Source organism: Protopterus annectens, chromosome 10.part0, assembly GCF_019279795.1.
Source record: "Protopterus annectens isolate FY-2018-M chromosome 10.part0, PAN1.0, whole genome shotgun sequence".
Classification (NCBI taxonomy): domain Eukaryota; kingdom Metazoa; phylum Chordata; order Ceratodontiformes; family Protopteridae; genus Protopterus; species Protopterus annectens.
Genome location: NC_056744.1, coordinates 294,654,619 through 294,675,766, shown reverse-complemented (window position 1 = coordinate 294,675,766; position 21,148 = coordinate 294,654,619). Strand labels below are relative to the sequence as shown.

At 42.4% G+C, this 21,148-nt stretch overlaps 1 protein-coding gene across 6 annotated transcripts in view; it reads left to right on the top strand.

Moving 5' to 3' along the window:
- The window catches only part of LOC122813050 (dual specificity mitogen-activated protein kinase kinase 6), a 751,080-nt gene that overhangs the window by 569,262 nt on the left and 160,670 nt on the right, over positions 1–21,148 (top strand). For all 6 annotated transcript variants that reach the window (XM_044085167.1, XM_044085166.1, XM_044085165.1 and 3 more), the window contains exons 6-7: positions 726–842; positions 14,225–14,276. In XM_044085167.1, coding sequence (XP_043941102.1) covers positions 726–842; positions 14,225–14,276 — 169 coding nt within the window. The remainder of the gene's footprint in view (positions 1–725; positions 843–14,224; positions 14,277–21,148) is intronic.

Here is a 21,148-nt window from a genome sequence, read left to right as displayed (position 1 = left end):
TGACACATCTTCCTTGAATAAAGACTAAGATTAACAGTGTTTAAATCAGCGGCACAAACACTTACACACACTTGATTCATTGCCTGCTCCTGATGCAGCTTCCACAATGGTATTTTCCTTGGCTGGACAGCTACATGCTCCCTAATCTTCAGGCTCTGTTATATGTAAACCATAGAGAAGGATTGAAAGACGTACAAGGACAGTTGGCATAATAGTAACTTTGGTTCCTCTGTTGGCCTTAGGGAGTGCATGGGACATCTGATTGGAAGGAGGGACCCCCCCCCAGTTGCTGACTTTGGTACAGCAGGGAACTACTACTCATCGATGTGCTGTTATGGTCAGTGCCTTTCAAAACTGCTTTCATTGTACTTTTAGCTAGAGTTGCCACCTTTTCAAATGCCCAAAGTGGGAAATGTTTGGTACAAACGTCAGATTTTGCAGGCCGAAACATACCCACGCCCAGTACAAAGGACAGAACTTCACTTTTTTTTTGCCTAAATAAAAGCTTATTCTTGTAGCATTTTATTGCTTAGTCTGCTTCTTATAACATTTAGGTGTTTCAGGTACAGAATAACTTTTTATACAACTATTACATAAAATATAGGAAATCATTTTGTCGTAAAATCCCAGGACATTTGCCATTTTTACATGACACAACTGCCCAAAGAGGGACAGGTGGTAACCCTACTTTTAGCATAAATTCTTTTTCTTTTTTTATTCCCCAGGGAGATGTCTGGATCTGTATGGAACTAATGGACACATCACTGGACAAGTTCTATAAGCATGTGATAGACAGAGGAATGACCATCCCTGAAGATATCTTAGGAAAAATAGCTGTTTCTGTGAGTATTATATTCGTGTTTTGCAGAAATTGCATCATTATGCATGTGAGTTGGTTAATGAAGGTAAAGGGGAATGGGGCATGAGTGATACGGTAGTATATTTTGTGAATAGCTACAACTCTTTAAATGTGGAGTATGATAAATAATCATGCTGAAAGAGGTAATAGCATTCTCTTTAAGAACTGACAGGAAGACAGAACTTTATAGATGCATGATCTTATGTTTGGCTTTTTATCTCAAAGCAGGTATACACTGTATTAATCAAGTAGTATTTCTGTATTTAACAGAATACAGAAATTCATCTGAAACATTCTTTCTTGTTGCAGGGCTCATACTTGAGCAAACAACGTTCTTTATATGAATCACTGTTACAGTACCATTATTTGTGGGTGATGGCCGTCCAAGTGTCCAGACTCCCAGAGCTCGACAAAGTAGCATGGCCTTTTCCCCTCCTCAGCATGAGGATATAAAACTACACCCGGGATAAAAAACACACTCAACCTATGCCACCTTTGGTCCTTTTTTGCCAGACTCCTACGCAAGTGCACAATACACACCAAGGGTGTAGACTGGCAGATGTCAGTCTTTCCTGTAAAAAACATCCCCGGTAGTGTTGGTGTCCTCTTACTGCAGTCTGTCTCCTAAAACTTAAACATGCAAGCAGCATGTTTCTACCATGTCTCAGGCCTTACAAGCATTAGGTCCTCTGGCACCTCCCCATGGAGCAAGGCATTTTCATGCAGGATTTAAAAAAAATGGCACAGGTGCTCTTTGCATTGTGTTAGCACTTACAACAGGTCACATCCCATCCTCATCTTTAGGCCCTCTGGTCGATGAAAAGGAAATGAGAACTACTTTCTTCAAGAGAATGTAACTCCCACATGTCCTACTCTTCGGACATGTTTTAGTTAATGTGGGGATGATGTCATCAGGCTCCCTTCCAAATGGCATCTCCTTTGGGGGAGCTTCAGCCTCATAAGGGAGTATCTAAATGGATTCCTGCAAACTGTCTGAGACAAGAAGATGTATCTGCACCTCTGGACCTGTTGGGCGTGGATGACCCCAAACTGACTGCTATACTTCCAGTATTCAAGATTGTAAAAGAGGGAAGCTGTTTTTTGGAAAGTGAGTCACAACTATCCACTCCACAGAAATTAGGTTTTACAGAGTTTGATAGGCCTGACAGTACCATTGTAGGCGACCTTTTGCGGACCCAGCCATAATGTCTCTGGATGTGACCAAGGGTTCCACATTAACTCCCCTTCGAGACATTATTAATTGCCAGACTAATATGGTGAAGTATAAGGGAGATATCCTGAAGCAAAATGAGGAGCTTCCCTTACAGAACAGAGGTTCAAACTTGAAGCTTCAAATGTCTACGTTGCCTCAGACAGTGCAGAAGGTGAGCAAGCACGTTATAAAATGTGGGCATGATATGACAGATGCAGCATTTAAAGCAGCAACTAGAGGATCCTTGCTTAGGATATATGACTGGTTAAACATCTGGCCTCTTCATGATGTGGAAAGACAACTGATTCAATGCTTTATTGGATGTGGATCTCCTTTTTGAACCTCTATCACAAGACATTATAAAAAACTGAAGCTACAAGTTAAAACAATGGAGACAGTGAAGCAACCTTTAGCATCGCCTTAGTTCTAGCTTCAGTTGAAAGTATCTTTTCAGGCATTATCTTTTCTACCACTGTCAGACAAGAAGTCAACAGAAAAAATAGAAAAAGTCTGAGGAAAAATAAGTGACAAAGAAAGAAAAATAAAAGTGATCGAGACCTGCTGAATGTAGCACTACTGAATGGTACAGTTAGTCATGACTAGAAAGCATGCCCTCCCCTTCCCATCTGTCTTCATCACAGCCATCCCCCCACCTGTTGGGAGACGGGCTTACTCTTTTTAGAAAAGGACAAAGATGGCCTCTGATAAATAGGTCTTGCGTATTGTCACTTCTGTGTGTAAAAAATAGAATTCAGGACCTTCCCACCTTTTATGTGGATGCCTCCAATTTAACGTATTTATTTATTTGTTAGTTTGTTTATTTATCTGTTTTATTAACTTGGTAATTGAGCTAGTACTGGGACTCTTTTCACATCTGGGTCCTAAGGTAGTATAATGTTTCAAGCTGTTAGTTTTGCATTAAGGTAGATGTTCATGTTGTTACCCTGCTGCAGTCATCACACTTAGGTTATCCTGTCATCAGGCTGTCCCGCAGTCGGCCTGAATTCCAAAGTCTTGGTCCGGCATTGGTTGCTGTCGCTTCTTCCCTGACGTCAGTGCGCCAGGGGTATATAAGAGGCATCCAATGCCATTTTCTTCAGTCTTTCTTGCTGCGCAGTGACCGAAGCAGAAGCAGCTTGCAAGTGCCGGTCGGCCGACACCTGAGATTTTCAAATCGAATTTCAGTCCGAAGTCTTCAAAGCTAAGTACTCCGTTGGGGAACCTTTTCTTGCCTCAGTCCAATGTCAGAAAAAGTTAACAATTGCATTTCTTATGGGAAGCAAATACCTCATAAGGACTTTCATTCTTATTGTATTCCTTGCCTAGGCCCAGACCACGACGTCACTGGTTGTTGGTTTTGTGCTAGGTTCAATAAGCGAACTATAAAGCGACGCTTTGATTTCGCACGACACTACTTCGGTAGGAAATTTAATTACACTATGCCGTCGGAGCAACCGACTACCGGCGTGCATAAAAAACGCAAAGATAAAGACAGGCAGCCTAGATCCAAGCCAGACTCCGAGGCCTCGGCTGGGCTGGTCGCCGGTTCTCCGGTTTTCAGTGAGGCGCCTACGCAGCCCCTGACGACCGCAGAATTGGAATCCCAGACCGCTTCAGATTCTCAAGCAGAGAGTTCTAGGCCGACACAGCCATTTTCTTTAGGCCCTACCGATAACATTGCAGAAGGAGAAGCCGGTGCTGCGGAAACACCTTCGGTTACAGAAGGTGTCTTCAGACGGACTACTCTCACCATAAAATCTTATGCTAAGCTTAAGACTCCTTTAAAACCAAAAAAGACTGCACATCAGTCTCCAGTTCAAGGCCCTATGCCTAAGAAACAGATGCTTAAAATTGCTGAAGATTTGATTTCTTTAAACAGAGTTTCCCACCCCCCCCCCCCAGACAAAAGGCCTAGACAAGAGGAGGATTATGCTTCCTCTGATCAAGTGTCTATTTCCCCAGGTTCCTCTGAGGAACAGGATTACACCTTTCCCCCTTATGAAGATTCTGGTGCTGAAGATTCCATTCCCTCAGCTTCTCCCCCTGAAGACTATTCCTTTGGGGAAACCTTACATACCAGCAATTCCTAATGTCTCAAATAAAACAAAAGATGAGCATGCATCCTCAACAGTCTGAATTCAAAGAAATGCAGGATCTGTTACATGCAGCTGAACAGGTGGGCAAACATACCTTACAATGTAGATTTGATTCCTTGGAAGCTTCCTGTAGAGCAGCTGTTACTGGGTCTGTTATACGTAGGCATGCTTGGTTAAAGGAACAAACTCTGCCTGATCATATTAAAGCAAAGTTACTAGATGCACCCTTGCAGCAGGATGTCTTATTTGGGGTTAAAGCAGAAGAGGTTTTAAAGAAAATGGAGGATAAGGCAAAATCTATGCAGACGGTCAAAGATTTCTTACAGGTACAACCCCCACGCTTCAGCAGAAATTGGTCAGCAAAAAATTGGTCCTTTCCAGCTTCTGACAGACCACAGAGGGGTAAATACAGATGCCCAAGGGGCAGAGGACAAGCACAAATCCCTTACAAACCTCACCAATGGGGCACTGCAACACAGAAGGGAGGAGAAGACAGGTCCCAAACTACTAGAAGACAAACACAATGACTTAAACCTCAAACTGCCAAGCAAAATTCTCTTGGCAGCTCCCTTGGGAGGAAAATTAGCATTTTTTATAGACAACTGGCGCATCGTCACAAAGGACAAATGGGTCCTAGACATTATCTCACAAGGATACAGATTCCATTTCCACACCTTGCCAAGGATAAAAGAAATGCCAAACTTGCCACAAAATCAATGGGCAGAGGCACAAAAACAAATTACAGCTCTCATGGACATGAGAGCCATTCAACTGGTACCTACACAGGAGCAAGGCCAAGGATTTTACTCAAGGCTCTTTCTAGTCCCCAGAAAAGACAATGCTTGGAGACCCATTCTGGACCTTTCAATTCTAAACACCTTCTTGCAAGTACCCAAATTCAAGATGCTAACACTACAGCAGCTTCTTCCCATGTTGGGCAAGAAAGCTTGGCTAGTAACGTTGGACCTCAAGGAGGCATACCTGCATGTCCCTATCAGACAAAATTGCAGAAGATACCTCCATTTCATTGCAGGTTCAACCCATTACCAATTCTCTGCACTGCCCTTTGGCTTATCTACTGCACCCAGGGTCTTCGCAAAATGCCTGGCACCAGTAATTGCATACTGTAGACAAAGAGGAATTCAAATATACCCATACCTGGACGACTGCCTCATCCAAGCAGAAAGCAAGGACATTCTCTTACAACATCTGGCTTTTGTAAAACACCTTCTAAGTTGCCTAGGGTACACAGTAAATGAAAAGAAGTCAAAACTAGTGCCCTCACAAATTATGACATTCCTGGGTGCCAGCTTGAATACAATGGCCCAGATGGCTTATCTGACACCAGACAAGCAACAACAGCTGACTCAATACTTCAAAATAATGGCAACAAAGACCCAACTCCCTGCAAGAAATATTCTGCAGGCCTTGGGCTTCATGGCATCTTGCATACTACTGATACCATTTGCAAAACTGCATATGAGGAAATTACAATGGTACCTGAAAAGCATATGGACTCAACACAGCCACAGCTTGGAAACAATGATACCTCTCATTCCCTGCCTTCAACAGGAGTTTCTATGGTGGTCACAGGCATGTCACCTCAACAAGGGTCAGCCTTTCACCTTACCCCCAGTCAGGCAAACTATGACAACAGATGCATCGGACTATGCCTGGGGGGCACACATGGCAGGACGGTGCGTTCAAGGCATATGGACTGCAGACCAAAGGAATCTGCACATCAATCAAAAAGAAATGCTAGCTGTACAGAATGCTCTGCCAGCCTTCAAGGAACTCTTACATCCAGGGCAGCTTATAATAAGGACAGACAACACCACAGTAATGTGGTACATAAACAGCAAGGGGGTACACACTCCTACCCTCTATGCAGGCAAGCAATGACCTTGTGGAACACAGCACTGGCTTACCAAGTTCAATTACAAGCCCAATTCCTGCCAGGAAAAAAGAACACATTGGCAGACGACCTAAGCAGAAACATCATGGATCCCCACGAGTGGAAACTGGATCCACAAGTATTCGCAATGATAACTCAAAAATGGGGCCACCCAGACATAGACCTGTTTGCCAACCTCCAAAACTATCAGCTTTCAAAATTTTGCACAAGGACATTTCACCAACAAGCTTGGAAAGTGGACGCACTCTCATTCAGTTGGAAAATGCTGACAGTATATGCCTTTCTTCCGTTGCCCCTTCTCACAAAGGTGCTGCTGAAAGTCAGGATGGAGAGACCTTGAATGATACTCATTGCCCCGGACTGACCACACCAACACTGATACCCACTACTAAGGAACATGGCCCAGGGCCCACCATGGAATTTACCACAAATTCCTCATCTACTCACACAGCAAGGCAGTCAGATTCTACACAGCCAGCTCAAAACCTTAAATTTGGCTGCATGGCACATCACCTAAGCAATCAGCCAGCCCCTCTTCCACAAGCTGTTATGGATGTAATTCTGGAGGCCCGGAGGCCCAGCACCAGGAAAGCTTACTCAGACAAATGGAAAAGATTTTGCGCCTGGAACCAAGCTAAAGGCCAAAATACCTTTCAGCCGAACATACCTCAGATTCTACAATATTTAACTGCGATGTTACACAAAGGACTTTCTTTTTCATCTATTAAAATCCACGCCTCAGCTATTTCAGCTCACTACAACACGGATCCTCCCTTATTTACACATCCACTTCTAAGGCAGTATCTCAGAGAGGCAAAAAACATTAGGCCTCCCAGGAGAGCGCCAACACCAACTTGGGACCTAAATTTTGTTCTGGAAAAACTTACACTGCCACCTTTTGAGCCAGCTTTCTCAGCTGACTTACAGTTTATATCATGGAAAACTGCCTTGCTGCAAGCAATTACTTCAGCCAGAAGAGTCTCAGAGCTACAGGCACTAATGACAGTAGAGCCTTTCCTCATTTTTCATCAAGACAGAGTTTCTCTATGAACTTAACCCCTCCTTTATGCCAAAGGTGGTATCCAGTGTGGCTCTAAATCAAGCCATCCACTTATCCACCTTCTTTCCAAATCCACAGAACAAAGGAGAAAGACTCCTGCATTCCTTGGACATTCACAGGCAACTACATTACTACTTGGATAAAACTAAGGCTTTCAGAAAATCTGACCAACTTTTTGTATCCTATGCTACAGCATCACAAGGAAAGGCTATCTCAAAACAGACCATTTCCAAATGGATAGGACATTGCATACGTTTTTGCTACACCCATCATGGAAAACCAGTTCCTGCTAGCATAAGGCCCCACTCCACCAGGGCAGCAGCTACATCTAGAGCCTTCCTCAGAGGGGTGCCAACCAAGGATATTCTGGAAGCTGCAACTTGGAGTTCAGTACACACCTTCACCAAACACTTATCACCTACCACTTTACTCTAAGACTAGAGCTGGCTTCGCCACTGCAGTTTTGCAGGGCCTTCTAGCCTCCTCTAACCCTGTTTGACTCCACCTCCCATCCTTAGCTTTGGGATTCTACCCAAGTGTGATGACTGCAGCAGGGTAACACGATGAACATAGTACAGTTTTGTACCTACCATAAATGTAGATGTTCGAGTGTATACCCTGCTGCAGTCCAGGTTACCATCCCTCCATCCCCTCTGACCTAACTAAAACCTTTCAATACCTTAAAATCTGATACAACCTTTGTGGTGTATTTGCTTATAGCTGGAGGGCTGTTTTGTTGATGCTAAGCTTTTATTATTGGTACTATCTACTGACCATCTTTTGGGGGGGCACCTGACATCTGGGGCAAGAAAAACTGAAGAAAATGGCGTCTGATGCCTCTTATATACCCCTGGCGCACTGACGTCAGGGAAGAAGCGACAGCAACCGACGCCGGACCAAGACTTTGGAATTCAGGCCGACTGCGGGACCGCCTGACGACAGGATAACCCAAGTGTGATGTCTGCAGCAGGGTATACACTCGAACATCTGCATTTATGGTAGGTACAAAACTGTACTTTACAGAGATATATAAAACAGTTATCAAGTAATTTGGAGATAGAACATGCAGACTCTGCATAACAGATTTGGACAGAATACTTACAGTGTACATATCAATAACAGCAGTTCTTATAAAAGGAGAAGTTAATCTTTGTTTCATTTTAACGTACCAGTTAGTAGCAGTTCCACTATTTTCAGTGTCATTGTAGTACAGTTTAATATCTGTTGTTATACCCAGTATGTGTATTTATTATTTATCTGTTTTATTTATTTATTTGTTGGCATTGGTTTGCCAGGAAAGTCAGACTGGGCTGAAAACCCCTTTTTCACTTGAGGCCTGGGAAGAAAAGCTCTACAGAGACTACAAATATAACATGAATCCATGATAAATGACATTAAAAGCACAGTTACAAATTGTTTAGAATCAAGATATTGAATATTTACAAATAATAAGCATAACAAAGATAGTCATACAAGAGTTCTATTGATGGACAGTAAAGTCAAGAACTAGTAGGTGGTTAGAGATTAAAAAATGGATGATGAATCTTAGTATGTTGTACTGCATGTAATTACGGAGGTTTGTAACTGAAAAGAAAGGAAGCGGAAGGTTTAGTACTGATTACATATTGTACTTACATGAAAAAGTGGTAGTGAAATACAATATTATATTTGTGCTGTTTCCTGCTAGTACTAGAGATGGACAGAGGAGAAGCTGAGAGTTGAAAAGAGATAAGAATTTAAAGGTAGAAAGAAATGAAGGATGAGTGTCAGGGTAAGGAAATGATTTATAGGTTAAGTAAGAGCTCTGAGATAGATATAGTGAATGAAGAAGGACAAATGCTGTCAAATTATTGACTAAAAGTAGCCTTGTGCAAAGATATTTGAGATGGGATAGGGATATTTGCAATATTTCCAGGTGGTTTAGAACTGTGTGAGATGAGAACATGCGTGACAGTTTAGTTAACAGGTGTCAATCAGAAATGATACTGTGCATTTACTACTTTTACAGCAATGATTTACTGTACATCTTCAGAACAGAGTAATACGTAAATGCTGTCATAGATGTAGTACACAGGGAAGTAGGGAGTAGGAGCAAGAGGGACTGGCAACAAGGATGGTACTTGCTATGCTGTGGAAAGGAGTGTGAGAGAAGATAGAATAAATTAGTTTAAAATAAACAGAAAGTAAGCAAACGGAGTGGTCTTGAGGGTCTAGTTCATAACTGCAGAATGTGCTTGATTGAGGCTTGTTAAATGTATTAGGTGGTCAGGCAGTTCATTAGATTAAGAGGCAGTGAGCAGATGCGGAGGGAACTTGTTTACTTGTTTATTGCCCTGGAGCTGGTCTTCCCCCTGCTTGATACCCCACTGGCTGAGGAAGCAGTGTAAATATTCCATCGGAAGAGCAGAAGAAAAGCTTCTAGTTCAGGCTATTCCAAGAAAGATGGGCCACTGAGACCTATTCTGGACCTTTTGAGAATAAATTTCTTCTGAAAAGTCCTGAAGTACAAAATGCTTGCCTGCAGTCCCTTCTCTCATTTTTAATGCCTGGAGACTTCATGGTCACTGTGAACCTCAAGGGCACCTGTTGATGATGTGCCAGAATGCAAAGGTCACAGGAGGGGATCACTACTTACTGTCTGTTTACCATTTTGGCTTTCTACTCCTCCCAATGTCTTCATGAAATGTCTGACCCTAGTAGTTGCTTTTGTAAGGACCAAGGGCATTCACACTTATCCATACCAGCAGGATTACCTTCTGCAAGCCCAGTGCAAGGAAGAACCACAGGTGAAGCTTCAGAATACTCTCAGCCATGTCAGAACTTGAGGGGGTCATTCGATTGTACAGGTATCCAGTTGAATACCACACACATGCAAAATCTTCAAAAAGGCATTATTCAGTGCAGGCTTGTTCAGAGTCTTCCTACCCTCTGAATAAGTGAACCTAGGGAATGCTCCCCCCGTCAACAGTTATAGAGTACATCCCTTACAGCAAAGGCTTTCATCAGGTCTCTGGTTCACATGATATTCATCATAATGGTACAACTGGCTTGGCTCCATGTGCAGAAAGATGCAGTGGTACACTAAGGACATATAGAGGCAAATTCACAGTGACTGGAGGTGCTTCTAGTCCTACCATGGCTATAGAACGAGTTTGTCTGTTGGGCTTCCCAAACAGGGATAAATCTGAGAAAACATTTTTATGCACACCCCCATAATCAAACCTTGAATTCCAATATATTGGATATAGCTTTTTGGACACATCTGTAATTTTATGGTGCAAAATCATTGGACCCAGAAGCTGCAAACATTACATTAATGTCATCAAGGTGCTAGCAGTGCTACTACCTCTAAAGGCTTTCAGACAGATTTGGAAACCAGAAGTCCTTCAGCTGGCAACTGATGACACCACAGGCAAGTGCTGCATAAACAGGTATTGAGATCATATTCATGTTCTGTGTACAGATTCTCTCTCAAGTCATGCCTAGGAGTTAGCTGTGCATTTCAAGGATTAGCCTTATGGCCTCATCCCTTCCCAAAGAATTAAAAAGCATGGCGGGTTCCCTTCAGCAGGATAATAAACCACCAGCCATGAATAGCAGTTCTGTTGAAGGTAAGGGTAGCCCCAGTATGACTCTTCTGAATGTTTCTTCAGCAGAGGCAACTCTGGTTTTCACTCATATTTCAACTGTAAGAAACCTCCTTACTTCCTGCCTGTCATTGTGGGCTTGTTGCCTCAGAGTTTAGGAGCCTTTATGCACCTAAACCTCAGGAGTCTTGGGCTCACAGCATGGATGGTCTGACACTTACTCCTCTCCAGCACCTTTCTTCATTAGGCATGCTTAATATCATGAAGGAAGTCTGGCAGTTAACATGGAGGACTCAGGTGATGAGTTGTTAATGAACTGCTTCTGGTAGTCAAGGTACATGTTTGATTCATTCCACCTCCATTTGCCTAATGTGTAACTCTGAGGTAGTAACTTCCAGATTGCCTCTGAAAAAGGACACTTGTGTTCAGTGGACCTACCTGATAAAGCAAAGAAACCTAACAGAAGGATGCCATGCCTGGCAGAGTGGAAGTCTCAGAATGCTAGTTCATTTGGGCTTTACTGTGATACTGCCGTACCTGTCAAATCTTTTTTCAGCAGGAATTTCCTACACTTCTGTAAAAAGGGTCTGTGTCACGTAATCAAATGTTCTATTATGCAAAACTTTGTTCATTGAGATGAAAAGAGGGAATGCTCAGTTAAGGGAATGGTAACATCAGAGAATGTTGTAAACAGGGAATGGAATTAGTTGACCAACACCACGACTGTTGCGCGCACACACACACACACACACACACACACACACACACACACACCGCAGTATGTCAAACATACCCAGGTAAGGGCTGTGCCCCCACACCCTCCTACCTATATATAAGAAACTAATGCTTTTTATAAGCATTCTTTAAAATGTCCCAACATGCAATTAAAATTCATGGTTCTAGAGCAAGCAACTCAGAATCCAAGAGGGGGAGACTGGGAAACATCACTGGAATATAAGGAACTGTTGTGGCAATTAAAGTTAAATGCTGCAAAACCCCCTGGGTTAAATGACAATATTAGTATCCATAGTGTATTGAAGATTAGAAGGGCCAGGTTATAGTATAGGATTCATTATATATGTTTTTTTTTGTAGTTATATAACATTACTGTTTGGCGTACTCATTATATAAAGAATATATAAAGAACGCATAAATATTTATTAACTTCATTCATTAACTATGTACAAATTTAAAATTTTATATTTTGTTGCAATTGTATTTTAAGGTTTATATGTACAGCAATTTGTATTTTAGAATCTTAGAAGTTTTAGAAGTTTACATACATGTATTATTATTTTTTTAGAATATTTTTATAGTATTTATAATATAATATAGACAAATATAATGCATTAATTGAATTTCAATGTTTTTTATCAAGTATAATATATTGTTTTTAAGGTTGCATACATATTCATATATTAATCTTTTTTGTTATACCTTTAAGAATGTAACCTATTTAATTGAATTTAAATTAATTTAAATTACTTTAATTTACTCTAATTAATCAATTAGGTGCAGGTCAGATGACCATTGAGTACTATAAATGGGTTAGGGTTCCTCATACACACATCTTGATAAAGCCTGGTATCAGCCAGACGAAAGCGCTTGTTTCAATTTTATCTGTCAGTTTTTTCGCTACTGTCACGTTTATTAAAGACTCTGTGTTGAAGAAATTTCGTGGTTGGCTGTCTCTGCTGTGGTTTACACTACTTCTTGGTTGGTGACTTATTTCATTTTGTGTGTTAACATCAGAGAATGTTGTAAACAGGGAATGGAATTAGTTGACCAACACCACGACTGTTGCACGCACACACACACACACACACACACACACACACACACACACACACACACACACACACACACACACACCGCAGTATGTCAAACATATCCAGGTAAGGGCTGTGCCCCCCACACCCTCCTACCTATATATACCAACTCCAAGATCGCACTACAGTGGGGAACAGGGCAAATTTCTTGATGTTGGCCAACTAATTCCATTCCCTGTTTAAAACATTTGCTGATGTGAACATTCACTTAAGTGTACAATAGCTCTTTTCAGTTTGATGACCAGAGGTTCACAGAGTTGAACCTTCGATTACATGACATAGACCCATGTAAAAGTACATATTGTAGATATTTCAGCATACCTTCCACTGGATTGCCTCTTGCAAGCTACATGCTGGTAAAATAAGTCCTGCAAGGAGTTCTTCATATTTGTAAATCAAGGATGACTACCTCCTCAGAGGGTAACTTGATTTTGTCTTAGTAAAACTAACCTTGGATCCATTTGAACTAGCATTATTGGTCCAGTTAAGTTCTTGTCCTAGAAGACAGTACTTCTAGTAGCCTCTGTGTTAGTTAGAAGTACCTCTGAGTGGCAGATCTTATACAGCAGGCCATTAACAGTCTTTCAGCAAAATAGGGTGACCTTGAGAACCAATCCTTCTTTCACATAAAAAAAAATAGGGAACTTAGATATATAGTTGTATAGCCCCACTCAAGGATGTGTGTGTGTGTGTGTGTGTGTGTGTGTGTGTGTGTGTGTGTGTGTGTGTGTGTGTGTGTGTGTGTGTGTGTGTGTGTGTGTGTGTGTGTGTGTGTGGTCCAGGTGGAGAGAGACATTCATATCCATAAAACAAGGGATATTTTATAGCAGTTGAATCTAGCAATAGAGCTTCACGGACAGCAGTCTGCAGCTTGCATACCTCTAATCCGCTAAATGTAGAACAGACAATAGTTATACCTTTTTAATTCAAAGAGAATTTGGGTGTTTGGAGGTGGACAGCAACCATATTTTTTTGCATACCAATTTGCCAAGACTTGGATTGGAGACAATTCTCCCTTTGAGGTGTTCCACTGGGAATTAACAGTGTAGGTTTTCTCAACTACTGTTCCCCTTTACCTTGTCTGTCATAAATAGTCCCTCCATCCTGAGCTAATAGTATGGGCACTGAGAAATTTAACCAGCATAATCAACGTTGTGTTTATACCTAGCATTCCTTTCAGTGTTGGTGCAGACTTGCATTAGTGCATTAAATACTGTAATTTCCATGGGAGGTAATGTGTTAAATGTGAAACGTGTAACCATTGCCATTCATAATCCTTTTTGGTTTATTCAGAATGTTCATTGTACCCTTCCACTACTTAGCATGAGCAACATTCTGAAATTGTACCCTGTCCACTTATTAAATACCACCTCCAGCCCATTAATTAAAATAATAAAATCACCAGTACTGACCCTGGAGAAGGATTGAATAACTTGTATTTCTTCATTGTATCTGTCAAAATTTTAAGTATGAATTCAGCTCTACAGGTGAAACCAAAAGGAAGTTGAAAGGTGTATATACGTGTCATTATCTCAGAAATGTGTTCTAAACTAATGTCAGCTAAACTGTGGCATCATTAGAGCACTGATTCCCTTGTCTGGCTTTGGGAGATTTCTTTCACTGGTGGTATCTTGCTGTGCTAATGTACTACTGTTTTTTTTCCAGATTGTAAAAGCTTTAGAGCACCTATACAGAAAATTGTCGGTTATCCATAGAGGTATGTGACATTTTGCATTTTTGCGTTTTAGCCTGTTTTGTGTCTAATTAAAGTATGTAATTTTGAACAGGGAAGTGGGATGTGTGTTGATTAATGGAATTCTCATTTTCTGGTTAGCAAAGTAATTTTGAAGATGGGAGTTTGACAGACCATTAACGACATAAGTATGCTACTCATACCATTCATTTTAGTCATCTTAAGTTTCTGTATTTGCAGAAGCAACTGTTAAAGGGCATTGAAATGTAAATCTTGAGCCTTTGAATAACATTAGACTATCTGCATAGAACCTGATCATGAACATGTATTTTCCTGACCTTCTGCCCTAAATGTACACCTAGAATTATGTTCTGGATTATTGTTTTTCCCTGGTATCAATTCTTTTCTGTCACCTTTGTGACCCAACACTTCTCTCACTAAGAAGGAAAAAGTCAGGTTTTGGACAGTTCTGATTGGCCTGTCACTTTAATAGCTTGTTTTCTAAGAGCGTTTAGCCAAGACACCCACCATTTTAATTTTCTGTATTCAGGAGATAATCAAAATGGAAGTAGAAAACCTGGAGAATTGCAGGACACTGTTAAGAAAATAATGAACTTACAGCAAGATGGAGGAAATTCATCTGACAGCCAAAAAACAAGGAGAATCTGGGAAAATGGAGTCTGATAAGAAGGGAGCAGAGAAAATTGTGGTCCATTATGACAGTAAACTGCAAGCATTAGGATCACTCAGCACCTAAAGCTTTCATAGGCTGCTTGGCTCCTTCCCCAAGTCCCATGTTGCTCTCTGTCTGTCCTGATCACACATTTTTTATTGTTGTGCCATCTGCTTGGTACACAACAAGCATCTCAGGCTTTATTAAAAAGTTAAGTTATCATTTTTTCCTGTCTCAACCTGCTGGTTTTCCATATGTGTGTGTGTGTGTGTGTGTGTGTGTGTGTGTGTGTGTGTGTGTGTGTGTGTGTGTGTGTGTGTGTGTGCGCGCGCGCACGTGAGCGTGTGCGTGTTTGCATTGGATATAAAAATTGTACACACGTCAGGTTTTTGTGATATAAAAAAATGAGACCACAATAAATCATTTCAAAACTTTTCCCACCTTTAATGTGACCTACAACCTGTACAATTCAATTGAAAAACAAACAAACCTGTTAGGATAAAAAATATAAAAAATAAAAAAGGTACAATAAGCTGGTTGCATAAGCGTGCACAACATTAAACTAATACTTTGTTGAAGCACCTTTTGATTTAATTACAGCATTCAGTCTTCTTGGGTAGGAGTCTATTAGCATGGCAAATCTTGATTTGGCAATTTTTGCCCACTCTTCCTTGCAAAAGCGCTCAAAATCTGTCGGATTGCGAGGGCATCTCTTATGCACAGCCCTCTGCAGGTCACCCCACAGATTTTCTATTGAATTTAGGTCTGGGCTCTAGCTGGGACATTCCAAAACTTTAAGTTTCTTCTGGTGAAGCCATTCTTTTGTTGATTTGGATGTATGCTTGGGGTCATTGTCGTGTTGAAATGTGAAATTCCTCTTTAACTTCAGCTTTCTAAAAGACACCTGAAGGTTTTGAGCCAAAGTGACTGGTATTTGGAACTGTTCATAATTCCCTCCACCTTGACTAAAGCCCCAGTTCCAGCTGAAGAAAAGCAACCCCAAACCATGATACTGCCACTACCAAGCTTCACCATGGGGATAGTGTTCTTTTGGTGATGCAAAGTGTGTTTTTTTGCACCAAACGTACCTTTTGGAATTGTAGCCAAAAAGTTCAACCTTGGTGTCATCAGACTATAACACATTTTCAGACATGTTTTGGGAGACTTGATGTATTGTTTTGTAAATTTTAGCTGGGCCTGGATGTTTTTCTGTGTAAGAAAAGACTTCTGTCTTGCAACCCTACCCCATAATCCAGACATATGGAGAATATGGGAGATTGTTGTCACATGTAGTACACAACCAGTACTTGCCAGAAATTCCTGCAGGTCCTTCAGTGTTGCTGTAGGTCTCTTGGCAACCTCCCTGACCAGTTTTCGTCTTGTCTTTTCATCAATTTTGGTGGGATGTCCAGTTCTTTGCATTGTCACTGTTGGCCCATATTTTCTCCACTTTTTGATGACTGTCTTCACTGTGTTCCATGGTATATCCAATGCTGTGGAAAATTTTTTGTACCCTTCTCCTGACTGATACCTTTCAACAATGAGATCCCTTTGATGCTTTGTAAGCTCTCTGTGAACCATGGATTTTGCTGATGCTGGCAACTGAGTAAATGTCAGGAAGATCCTACTAGGATAGCTAAACTTATTTGTGGTTAATCAGAGTCTCCTTAATTGATGGCAGGTATGTACCCAAGAAGACTGAATGCTGTAATTAAATCAAAAGGTGCTTCAACAAAGTATTAGGTTAAGGGTGTGCACACTTATGCAACCAGCTTATTGTATGTTTTTTTCTGTTTTATATATTTTCCCCTCACAGATGTGTTTGTTTTTCAATTTAATTTAATAGGTTATAGGCCACATTAAAGGTGGGAAAAGTTCTGAAATGATTTTCTGGTGGTCTCATTTTTTTATATCACAAAAACCTGGCATTTTAACAGGTGTGTGTGTGTGTGTGTGTGTGTGTGTGTGTGTGTGTGTGTGTGTGTGTGTGTGTGTGTGTGTGTGTGTGATCCCTAATCTCTGCTGTGGACTCTTAACACTGCAGATGCCACCCCAGCACCTGAATAGAGGTGAGCAAGCAAAGCTTCAGCATTTCTTTCCACCTCTGTGCAAGCTTTTCCCGGTTTCTTTGTCGCAATTGTCATACTATCCCAAACAAAACAAAGACTCACTCCTCCAAGAAAAGGAAAGGAGTCTTATCGACCCCTGCCATAAACAAGCTATACAATACAAGGGGGAAACTAGTACAGAAAAGAGTAAAATCCCAAGAAGGGAATACATCCCTGATCAGTATCAGCAAGAAACTACATTCCCCTCATAAAATCATCTAAGGCTAGATTCGAAAGAAAAATTGCCATGGACTCCAAAGATAACCACAAGGCATTCTTTAGCTATGTCAAGAATCTAAATGGCAATTCTCAGATCTGCTCGGCGTTAGTGCAGAATGGCACAAAATACACTGAACCGACCAATATAGCCAACATCCTGGCAGACAGGTTCAGTGCAAACTTCACCCCCCTCTCACCCCCAAAAGGGCCCATAACTATACCAGAAGAATGTAGTGCCCCTGAAATCACAGACACTCAGGTTAAAACAGCCCTCTACAAAACCAAAAACACAGCATCTATGGGACCGGATGGTGTCCCAGGCTGCGCCCTACACGAGCTCAAAGATGAACTAACCCCTCACGGTTATTCCGCTCCACAAAGGTGGAGCCACAACGGACCCTGGGAACTATCGCCCTGTAAGCCTGACTAGCTTGGTCTGCAAAGCTATGGAGCGCATCATCATGGATCTCATTAACAGAGACGTTGGGACCCTCCAATCTCTGGACCCTACCCAGTTCCATTTTAAGGGCAGATCATGCCTCCTAAACCTGGTGGACTTCTTTGAGACAGTTACCAAGGCTATAGACAAGGGAAAGCTGGTCCACACAGCCTACCTAGACCTTGCAAAGGCCTTCAACACCATTCCCCACATAGGTATTATAGACAAGCTCACCAACTTGAACATAAACCCCTATGTCACAAGATGGGTTGTCAGCTGGCTCATGGACAGAACCCACCTGGTAAGAGTTGCAGGAGCTAGGTCTGAATTTAAACCGGTTACAAGTGGCGTTCCCCAGGGCTCAGTCCTAGGACCCCTCCTGTTCGGCATATACTTCTCAGAGGTACAGGCAAGTACAGGAGGACTTTGGCTGACCAAGTTCACAGACGACTACAAACTGTGGGCTATAATTGACTCCGGCTGACACAGACATCCTCCAAAAGGGTCTCACTGAGACAGATACCTGGTGTCAAAACCATGGCCTTAAGCTAAATGCCAAAAAGTGCATAGTCATCCCCTTTGGAAAAAACAAAGTACCCACAAACTATCACATAGATGGTAGCCCCCTAAATACGGAAGAAGTAATAAGGGATCTGGGGACCCAAGTAGATAGTAACCTCTCCTTTGATAATCAAATTAGAAAATCCTTCTCTGTGGCCCACCTAATCACAAAAGGGTTTGCATCCAGATCGAAAGAGGTCATTGGGCCCCTATACGCATCACTCATCAGACCCATCATAGAGTACAATGCCCCATTTGGGATGTACCTTACAAGACACCTGCAACAACTGGAAAGACCACAGAAGTACCTCACCAAGAGGATCACTGGCCTCAAGCAGATACTTTATGCAGCTCGACTGAAGAAACTCCAGCTGTACTCGGTTGCATACCGCCTACTCAGAGGTGATCTATGCCTGACATACCAGGCCATGTCCAACCCAGAATTGATGGACATGTTCCACCTAAAGAAAACCATATCCCCTCAAGCCACACGCTCCAGGGATCTAAACCTCACTACAGCAATAAATAGGACGTGCTGGAGGGATAGATTCCTGTCCCAGAGACTTCCCATGCTCTGGAATAAGATTCCAATCTACATTAGGCAGAGCTTCTCACTAACCCTCTTCAAGAGAAACCGTGACGAGTGGATGGGAATGGGAAACAGAAAGTTTACCCCAGGGATCACTTCAATGGCTCTGCTGGACAGAGGCACAGGGAACTAATCTAAGGGGGCAGCGAAAGCCAACACATTCCGGCTAGGCTTATAAATGCCTTCGGGCAGATAGCCTAGTACCAACCTATGAACAAGCTGAACTCTGGTCTCCTGGGCCATAGATGGAGCTTTATCTCTGTATGCCAACAGAGCTGTCTTTCTCTCTTTACTTGTACTACTCGGTTATCTTCATTACACTTTACCACTTACATTCACAAGTTCGCTGTCATCTATGTCACCTCTTGAATTTCCATTCTCTGTGCTTTACAAGCTCCGCTCCCAACCTGTATATACATTAAGAAAGTTGACACAAAGTACTTAATGCAGCTCTTAGCAAGGTACACCCATCCATTTTCTTCACATAATTATGACTGTGAAGTTGTTCAATCTTGCCGTTCATTCTTCACTGATGGGTTCGGAGCCGATCCTCGGCTCCGACACGGCCGTTTAGCAAAGCTCAGAGATTACCAGTAGCTCGAGACCAAACCCCTTATCCCATGATGCATTGCTGGAATTATCTCAGATCTAGTTTGCCGTGGCACTGATCTCTTCGTTTCCAGCTCTGCTCGAGACTTTTTCAACTAAATACCAAGTTTTTCTTAAAAATTTTTCATATATTTCAATGTACTCTATTGCTTAGTGTTTTCCTTATCCAGAATAATACTATCTTTTTGGGCCTCGTTAGTTTTAGTGGCCTTTCTTTGCTAGTGTGGGCTTCGGCCTTTAGTAGTGTAGTTTTAGTGCAATTTTGTAGTTAGGTATTTTTGACTAATATACGGTTAGTTCTTGTGTGGTTCTATAGATATATATATATATATATATATATATATATATTCAGATTTATATGTAGACAGTGTGGCCTTTTGTGCAGTGTTAATATTGTGTGTGTTTTTTCTTAGTTGCTTTCTTGTTAAAGGGGATAGAATTTGTTTCTTATTATGTCGGAAGATAAAGACAGACATCCTAAGTCTGGTTTAAAAAAATGTCTTGACTGTGGACAAAAGATGTCTGTCACTGACCCAATGTGTTTATTGTCTGGGTGAGGTGCACTTTCAGGAGTCCTGCAGTATCTGTCACTCCTTTTCCACTAGAGTGCTTGCTGAGAGGAAGAGAGAAAGCTCATGGATCGGGGTCTTCTTAAGCACGCCTTTGTGGAAGCTTTGACTGACCAGGATGGAGCCAGCAAGTCATCGAAGTCCTCCAAATCCTCTTCAGACTCTAAGTCAAAGAAATCTAAGAAAGTGGAACTTGCTGTGACTTCGGCTCCACAGCCTTCGGAGCCGACAGTCTTTTCCTTTTGGACCCGGGACACTGCCTTGGAACCGGTCTCTGAATCTCCTTCTTCTCCATTACTCCAGTCGGCACCATCGATGCATTCCTCCTGGTCCTCTGTTAGTCTTTCAGATTCGGACATGGACCAGCTGGTACAGAAGCTCTTAAAGGCACCAGGCCTAGCTAAATTGCTGTCGGTTCCGACCCAGGAGTTGGAACCGAAGACTAATACCCAGAAATTGACCGCTCCTCCTCTGAGCCATAACAGGTTTCGGAGCCAGGAGAGACTGACCTGATGGTTGTAGAACCCTTGGAGACGACACCTGTCCCAATGTCATTGGCTCCATCTACTCGGATGTCCTCGGTGCCGACTGGGGACTCCAGGAGCCGACACTCTCCGGCCAGGTCTGGGGAGGATAGTCGCACTGACCTGTTGGTGCCGACTCTTCCTCTCGGGGCCTCGGCGCTGGTGAGCTCAGCTCCTATCTCAGGCTCGGAGCCCACGGCATCAATGCGGGAGGGAATCACAGTTCCTTCGGGTCCATCAACTCCTTCCCACCGAAGCCATGAGGCGAGTACTGTCTCCTAAGACTTCCTCATCACCAGGTCTGGCATCTTCTTCCCCAAAAGTGCTGGTGTCTGCTTCTGCTTCCGTCAGCCACCCCAAGCGTGGAGGCCCAGAGCCTCAGGTAGTGCCACTGGGCACCCCCTGTTTTTCTGAGATTTCCCCAGAGGTTCCCACTGAGGAAGTTTCCAGAAAGAGAGTGTGCAAGAGGAGGCACTTGGACTCCCCACAGGAGTCATTGACATCCGACACTGACTTGGATGAGTCAGAAGGGTCCCCTCGATCCCCCTCTGAGGACATCTCCTTTGCGGAGATCCTTGAGATCCTTAGGCAGAGGGGTGATTGAC